Genomic DNA, 8459 nt, shown 5'->3' on the forward strand with positions numbered 1-8459 from the left:
TGGGCATGTTTCCTTGGCATCCCCAGGGGAAACGGGGAATCCCAAAGTCCCTGGCCAGCCTCTAGGACCCAATCACCTCCTTCACGATGGACCCAATGAAGCGGCGGCCCAGAACAATGGTGGTCACCATCAGCAAGTTGAAGTCGATCAGGTGGAAGTTCTGTCAGGGGGCAGAGGCCTGGGGGTCATGTGGGCCCCTTGCCCATATGCAGGCTTTTTTCATACCCACCTCCCCCTGCCTATTTCTTTCCACAGAGACTGTCCCCATTATCTGACCTTCATCGGCCTCCGGCTGAGTCAGGCCAGGAAATTACCTAGAGGAGTAGAACAGGACCCCAAGAAGGGAAGTGGGACAGTCCCTGGGGATGAGAGTGTGGTATGTGAGCCCTCTTGCTCTGCTCACACATGCCCCTGTCCCTATACTGTTTCTGCACTGAAGTCTTTCCTCCCCTTGAAGCACTCATGTACGCCCATGGTTCATCTCCACTACCGGATTAAGACTCAGCTCCTGGCCGGGCGCGGTGGCTCATGCTTGTAATCCCAGCACTTTGGTAGGCTGAGGTGGGTGGATCATTTGAGGTCAGGAGTTCGAGACTAGCCTGACCAACATGGTGAAACCCTGTCTCTACCAAAAATACAAAATTAGCCAGACATGGTGGCGCATGCCTGTAATCCCAGCTACTCAGGAGACTGAGGCAGCAGAATCACTTGAAACTGGGAGGTGGAGGCTGCAGTGAGCTGAGATTGCGCTATTCCACTCAGGTCTGGGCAACAACAGCGAAACTCTATCTCAGAAAAAAAAAAAAAGACTCTGAGCTCCTTTAGGTAAAATCTTCGTCAGATTCATCTCCGATACACTTACAGTGCCCAATGTGCTACTAAACACACTAGGAGTGTTCAGTGAATCATCAGTTTCCTGTTCCTTCAGCACCTTCCATGTTCGGCATGGAGGCAAGCGCACTGTGGTGCTTAGTAGGCTATGCTAAACTGAAACCAAAAGAAATGCGCACACACACACACACACCCTTGTTGAGTACCTACCAGGGAGGTGTGGGAGGGTGGGTGGGAAGGTGGATACCACCACACTGTCTTGTAGATGTTGATGTAGTGGACGAACAGTGCTATGAGCTGGCAGAAAAAGAGCTGCAACTCAAACAGAATGCTGGCCTGGACTGGCAGCTCGGGGATCTTGCAATGCTGTAGAGGCACAACCGTTTGGGTGGCCAGAGGGGGGCTGGAGAGGCCTGTTCCAGAACTGCTCCTGGCAGTGAAGAGAGAACAACATCAATGGCTGACCTGAGGATCCTACCAGGAAGGGCTTCTGAGGCAAAGGATTGTGGGATAAGATCAGAAAAGTAGCTTATAGCAAGGACAGGGTCTTCCTAACACTGTCAGACAAAGGAACCCGACAAAGCCTTTTCCTATCCCTAATCTTATTCAGGTCTTCCAACACCCCCTAGGAGAGAAAGAATTATTAGGTCCATCTTACAGATGAGGAAAAGGAGGCCCAGAGAGGGGAGGCAACTTGTCCAAGCCATCAGCAAAACTGGAGCAGAACTGTCATTAGAATCCAGGCCTTTGGATTTATTCTACCATGTCCCACTGCATCTGTCCAAGTGATTACCCTCAACTGAGCTCCCTCTGGGTCTTTTCTGCTGCTCACTCCCCTCTAAGCCCCCACTGGAATCTAGGATTTTACCACCTTAGAATCCAGTCAGAGAGAGCCCTGTCCACACTGTCCCTGTGAGGCCAGAGTGAGGGGCGAGACAGAGAGGTGGTTTACCTGGTGCGGGAACGAACACTGGTCACCGATGCGCTGGAAGTGTGGCTTCCACCAGAGCCCCCCGAGGATCCTGGCTCACAGAGTGGATTTCGACAGTAAGATGTCCTGTTGGGACCTCTTCGTCCTCCTGTGGGGCTCAACATAACATAGAGCCTCAAGCCAGGGGGCATATATCAAGGATAACAGCAGTGATGATACCAGCTACCAGTCACCTAGTATCTCACTTTATCATTTAATCCTCACTGAGACCTATGATCTGGCCTCTTCTTTCATCTTCAGCTTCATCCCCTATCATTCTCTACCTCATACCCACCCTCTACCACCCGCCCCATGCTCTAAACATCTTGATCTTTCTTTCTTCAGCAAGCCAAGCTAATTGCTACCTCTAGCACTTACTGTATCCTATCTGGAAGGTCTTTCCCTGACTGCCATTTCTGAAGTTTTGAAGTAACCCTCCCCATCACTCTCTCTGCAATTTTATTCTTTTTTTCCACTACAATTCTCTCTCTGAAATTATCTTATTCATTTGTTAACGTGCTTATTGCTTGTCTGTCCTATCACAATGGAAGGTCAATGAAGTCAGTTACCTTATCTGTCTTTTTCACTGTTATATCCCCTACCACAGTGCCCAGCAAGTATATGCTGATGAGTGAACAAACCCAGCAAGGTAAGTTTTTCACACATTAGGAAACTCAGTTTACACTCTGTCACAGTATTGTGGCTGGGTATTGTGCTCTCAACTCTGGTACACATTGGGCCCCATTCAGACATGTGTTTCTGGAGGTCTATAACTCTGGGTACCTTTGGGACAGCTTTTTCCTCCAGGGCCCCATGATTCAGCTCAAAGGGTATTCTGGGATCTCATGGGCAGGATCCAGGGCCTAAATAAAGGGTCAAGGACATGGCTGGGAGAATGCCGTGGCTGTGGACCGAAAACTGGACCTACGAGGCTGAGCAGTCTAGCCCAAGCTCCCATGCACCACTTTGCACAAAAGTTCTGCACAAAGCTCCCAAGCACCTACAAAAGTCACAACCTGACTGGGTGCGGTCGCTCACGACTATAATCTCAGCACTTTGGGAAGCTGAGGATGGAAGATCGCTTGAGGCCAGGAGTTGGAAACCAGCCTGGGCAACATGGCGAAATCCGGTCTCTATTAAAAATATATATATACATATTTTTAAAAAGTTATAACCTGTTCATACCTTTTCACAGTAACACAGCAGCCTGCATTCACATACACCCCATGCCGTAGCATCTCAGCTTGGAAGCGTTTCCCACACTTCGGAGCCAATTTTGGGCCTGGATGTATGCCCAAAATTATAAACCTCCACAAGTCTCTAAAAAGTACCTGGCGAAAAGCTCTGCCCTCCATAAACCCCCAGACCAGAAGCTCTGTTCATACGCTATGATACTTGGCTTAGAAAATCCCACACAAACACAATTAGTCCAGACGTTCTGCCCACACCCACTCTCCTCTCTTTAGAAGCTCTGCACCCACATAAAGCCCCTCAGCCCAGAAGCTCCGCCTACACACAACTGTCAGTCCAGAAAGCCCGCTCACAAGCCAGTAAAAGCCCTCTCAGCCCAGAAGCCCCACTCCAGAATGGGCTCCCTCAGTCTGAAGTCTCCCCGCCCCACCGCCTCCCGTGTAAGCCCCTCCAGCCCAGAAACTCCGACTGCACTAGCGCCCCCACCCCAGAAGCTCCGCCCCTAGCGCTGATGCCACGCCCACTGGTAAGTCCCGCCCCCTTTCTAGCCCCGACGAGCGGGTCCTCACCAAAGCCCAAGCCCCCACAGGGATCCGTCTTAGAAGCCCCGCCCACCACCCAATGTCCCGCCCCCACAACACAGGCCCCACTCCGCAAAACGACAGGAGGGGGCGGGATCCCGTCTGCACTCGCATCCCCTCCCCCTCCCGTCACCGGGCTCCTGTCCGCGTGGGGCAGCAATTAGCAGCCTGGCCATCCTAACCCGCGCGCCCACTAGTTGCCAGGCCGAGCCTGAGCTGCTCTGCTCACCCATCTCCTCCCCCCGGCGCTCTCCGTTTCGCCGCCGCAGCTCCTGCGGGCAATATGTCGGAGGCGACGGCGGCCGGGAGAGGACTAACCGCTGCAGCCCAGTCCCGGGTATCAGCCGCGCGCTCCCGCCGCGCCGCTATATTTGCATACAAGGCGGGCTGGAAGCTGGGCGCGCGCCTCTTAAAGGGGCCACCCGGACAGAGGCGGTGCCTGCGCGCTCTTTGTCTCGCGGTCCCCCACGCCCTTCCTGCAGCTGCTGCTGAAGAGACTCAAGAGGGAGGGGAACGGAACCCACCTCCTGCTCTTCCCGTGCTTGTCTTCTCCCAGCATCTCCAGGACCGGGGCGGCGGCGAGCGGGGGAGGGTGCGGAGCCGCCTCTCGGTTCCCCTGGAGATGGACCATATCCCTGAGTGGTCCGCGGGCACCTCCATCCCAGCCCCACTTTGCGCTTCATCCTTCTCTTAGGCCTCACTGCGCTTTAGTCTACCCCAATCAAAACTCAGGAGTCACTTCCTCCCTCCCTCGGCCCCCACATCCTATCTTTGCCTTAGTCTTTGTTAGCCTAAGTCCTAAATATTTCTCGCATTTGACGTTACTCACCGTTCTCATTGTCGATACCGTGGTTCAGATCCTGACTCTGCCATTGCCCAGCCTTGAAATCCTGTTTTTTATGCTTTACGATGAGGCTGCTGATAGTCACCGTGTAGGTTTCGGTAAGGGTTAAATGAAATAGTGCATGCAGAACTGAGTCTGTTTTAGTGTTAGCCATCATGTTTGGAAAAGCATTCACTAAATGGATACATTTATTGTCAGTGGGATTTCTTCCCTCACGAGTCCTACAAGCAGTTTCAATCATCTTGTAGCTCCATTGCTTAGCACAGTACTTGGCACCTAATAGCAGTATTGAATTAATTGAATTAATTAGTAGATACTTCATTAATAGATAGTCATAGAGCTTACAGTCAAGTGGGAGGAGATAGACATGAACAAAATTAGTAAATTCTGTAGTATGTTAGAAGGGAATGATTGGTGTGGAGGAAAAACAGGAAAGGGGGATGGGGTTGCAGTTTTAAATAGGGCAGGCAGAGTAGGCTTCAGAGTTGACTTGAGTAAACACATGAAGGAAATGAGTGAGTCAGTCGTGCAGATTTCTGGAGAAAGGGGGTATTTCAGGCAGAGGGAATAGTGCAGAGTCCCTCAGCCAGGAGGGTGTATTTATCTATGTATTTATTTTATTTTTTATTCCATTTTTATTTTTTGAGACGGAGTCACTGTTGCCCAGGCTGGAGTGCAGTGGCTTGATCTCTGCTCACGGCAACCTCCACCTACTGGATTCAAGCGATTCTCCTGCCTCAGCCTCCCGACAAGCTGAAATTACAGGTGCACACCACCACGCCTGGCTAATTTTTGTTTTTTGTTTTGTTTTGTTTTGAGACTGGAGTCTCCCTATCTGTTGCCCTGGCTTTAGTACAGTGGCACAATCTTGGCTCACTGCAACCTCCGCTTCCCGGGTTCAAGCGATTCTCCTGCCTCAGCCTCCCAGGTAACTGGGATTACAGGTGCCCGCCACCATGCCCCGCTAAATTTTTGTATTTTTAGTAGAGGCAGGATTTCACTGTATTAGCCAGGATGGTCTTGAACTCCTGACCTCAGATGATCCACCCACCTCAACCTCCCAAAATGCTGGGATTACAGGTGTGAGCCACTATGCCCGGCCACGATCGGCCAATTTTTGTACTTTTTAGTAGAGACGGGGTTTTATCTTGTTGGCCAGGCTAATCTTGAACTCTTGACCTTAAGTGACCTGCCCACCTCGGTCTCCCAAAGTGCTGGGATTACAGGTGTAAGCCACCACACCAGGCCAAGAGGGTGTGTTTAAGAAAGAAAAAGGAGGCCAATGTGGCATAGGTATAGGTATAAGAGTAGGACATGAGAAGGGATAGATCATGTAGGGCTGTGTGGTTTTTACTTTGAATGAGATGTAGAGTTATTATAGGGTTTGAGCTTCTATTTAAAATAACTATTCCAGGGCCGGGCGCGGTGGCTCAAGCCTGTAATCCCAGCACTTTGGGAGGCCGAGACGGGCGGATCACGAGGTCAGGAGATCGAGACCATCTTGGCTAACACAGTGAAACCCCGTCTCTACTAAAAAAAAACAAAAAAATAGCCGGGCGAGGTGGCGGGCGCCTGTAGTCCCAGCGACTTGGGAGGCGGAGGCAGGAGAATGGCGCAAACCCGAGAGGCGGAGCTTGCAATGAGCTGAGATCCGGCCACTGCACTCCAGCCTGGGCGACAGCGCGAGACTCCCTCTCAAAAAAAAAAAAAAAAAATAAATAAAAAATAAAAAATAAAATAAAATAACTATTCCAGCTGTCTGGTAAGAATAGACTACAGGGGCACCAGGGTGGAAGCAGGGAGACCAGGCAGGAGGCTGTGGCAATGATCTTAGCAAGAGACGTTGATGGTTTGCACCAGGTTGGATGAGATGGTGAGACCTGGTTGAATTCTGGATTTGAAGGTAAAGTCTACAGGATCTGTTGGGCAGAGTATGGTGGCTCATGCCTGTAATCCCAGCACTTTGGGAGGCTGAGGTGGAAGGATTGCTTGAGCCCAGGAGTTTGAGACCAGCCTGGGCAACAAAGTGAGACTCTGTCTCTACAAAAAAAAAAAAAAAAAAAAAAAAAAAAAAAAAAATTTTAAATGAGCCAGGTGTGGTGGCATGCGCCCGTAGTCCCAGTTATTTGGGAGGCTGAGGTGCGAGGATCACTTGAGCCCTGGGAAACTGAGGTTGCAGTGAACCATGACAGTCCCACTGCACCCCAGCCTGGGCAATGTAGCAAGACCTCATCTAAAAAAAAAAAATTAAAACAAAAACAAAACGGGACCTGTTGACAAAATGGATAGGCGTGTGTGAGGAAGAGAAGAGATAAGGATTACTCCAACATATTTAGCCTGCACAAATGGAAATATGGAGTCCAATTCAACAAATGTATATTTTTAAAATTATGATTGATTTTACACCAAGTCGGTCCTTCCCTTCAAGGGGAAAAGTGGCCCAGGGATGGAAAACGATTATCCCTGGCTCAACAAGCAAAGAAGAAACCAGGACTGGGATTTCTTTTTTCCAGCCATAGAAATTCTGATAGAGGCTGGGTGCAGTGGCTCATGCCTATAATCTCAACACTTTGGGAGATTGTGGTGGGAGGATCACTTGAGTCCAGGAATTTGAGACCAGCATAGGCAACACAAGAGAATCCTGTCTCTACAAAAAATTTAAAACTTAGCTGGGCATGGTGGATGCGTGCCTGCAGTCCTGGCTACTCAGGAGGCTGAAGGGAGAGAAATCACTTGAGCCCAGGAGTTTGAGATGACAGTGAGACGATCACACCACTGCATTCATCCTGGGTGACAGAGTGAGACCCTGTCTCAAAAAAAGTGGCGGAGGTAAGTCCACTTGTATGGACTGCCATGAATGTGACCCACCCATTACCTGTGGCTCCAGCCCACCTTGTAAGGTGGACTACTCACTTTGCCTGCTCATCTATTCTTCCTCCTCATAAGAACACTGACTTTTCCCTTGGGGAACTACTCTTCCCTGACTCTCTCAGTCCATGGTTTGGTGGGGTTGCCTTACTTTGCAGTTCCTTTGTGGGCAGAAGACACAGGCTTGGCAAATCAAAGCATTCCAATATCCCTGCCTCCTAAGGCTGGTGACTGGTTGGGGTTGTTGGGGAGTAGGAGGGGATTAGTGACCTGTCAGCCCAAATGAGATGCAGTCCTAGGATCTTTGCTAGAACTATTGGGAAGGAAATTTTTATTCCCCTCTGGGTTGGCTAAGCAAGTAAGTTATAAACTTGGAGGTCTTGGTGGCCATCTTGCCATTTTTATTTTTTATTTTTATTTTTTTATTTTTTTATTTTATTATTTATTTATTTATATTTTTTTTGAGACGGAGTCTTGCTCTGTAGCCCGGGCTGGAGTGCAGTGGCCAGATCTCAGCTCACTGCAAGCTCCACCTCCCGGGTTTACGCCATTCTCCTGCCTCAGCCGCCGGAGTAGCTGGGACTACAGGCGCCCGCCACCTCGCCCGGCTAGTTTTTTGTATTTTTAGTAGAGACGGGGTTTCACCGTGTTAGCCAGGATGGTCTCAATCTCCTGACCTCGTGATCCGCCCGTCTTGGCCTCCCAAAGTGCTGGGATTACAGGCTTGAGCCACCGCGCCCGGCCAATTTTTATTTTTTTATTTATTTTTAATTTAATTTTTTTTTTGAGACGGAGTCTGGCTCTGTCGCCCAAGCTGGAGTGCAGTGGCCGGATCTCGGCTCACTGCAAGCTCTGCCTCTCGGGTTTATGCCATTCTCCTGCCTCAGCCTCCCGAGTAGCTGGGACTACAGGCGCCCGCGACCTCGCCCGGCTAGTTTTTTCGTATTTTTTAGTAGAGACAGGGTTTCGCCGTGTTAACCGGGATGGTCTCGATTTCCTGACCTCGTGATCCGCCCGTCTCGGCCTCCCAAAGTGCTGGGATTACAGGCTTGAGCCACCGCGCCCGGCCAATTTTTATTTTTTTATTTATTTTTAATTTAATTTTTTTTTTGAGACGGAGTCTGGCTCTGTCGCCCAAGCTGGAGTGCAGTGGCCGGATCTCGGCTCACTGCAA

General features: G+C 50.2%; 1 protein-coding gene across 14 annotated transcripts in view; it reads right to left on the reverse strand.

Annotated features, from left to right (window-relative positions):
• TMEM39B (transmembrane protein 39B) overlaps positions 1-4846 on the reverse strand; it is a 30714-nt gene extending 25868 nt beyond the window's left edge. For 3 of the 14 annotated variants that reach the window (XR_012423279.1, XR_012423276.1, XM_015439189.3), the window contains exons 1-4: positions 4403-4846; positions 1784-1910; positions 1042-1261; positions 77-160 (exon numbers count right to left, since the gene is read on the reverse strand). Coding sequence is in view for 5 of the 14 variants with exons in the window: in XM_015439189.3 (XP_015294675.3) it covers positions 77-160; positions 1042-1261; positions 1784-1910; positions 4403-4739 (768 nt within the window). In the remaining 9 variants the exon portion in view is untranslated. Of the gene's footprint in view, positions 1-76; positions 161-1041; positions 1262-1783; positions 1911-2584; positions 2665-2986; positions 3084-3802; positions 3916-4097; positions 4288-4402 lie in introns of those variants that run through there. The other 11 variants (XR_012423282.1, XR_012423281.1, XM_005544121.4 and 8 more) reach the window with 7 other exon arrangements.
• Positions 4847-8459: the final 3613 nt, after the last annotated feature.

This window comes from Macaca fascicularis, chromosome 1 (genome assembly GCF_037993035.2).
Source record: "Macaca fascicularis isolate 582-1 chromosome 1, T2T-MFA8v1.1".
In the NCBI taxonomy this organism is placed as follows: domain Eukaryota; kingdom Metazoa; phylum Chordata; class Mammalia; order Primates; family Cercopithecidae; genus Macaca; species Macaca fascicularis.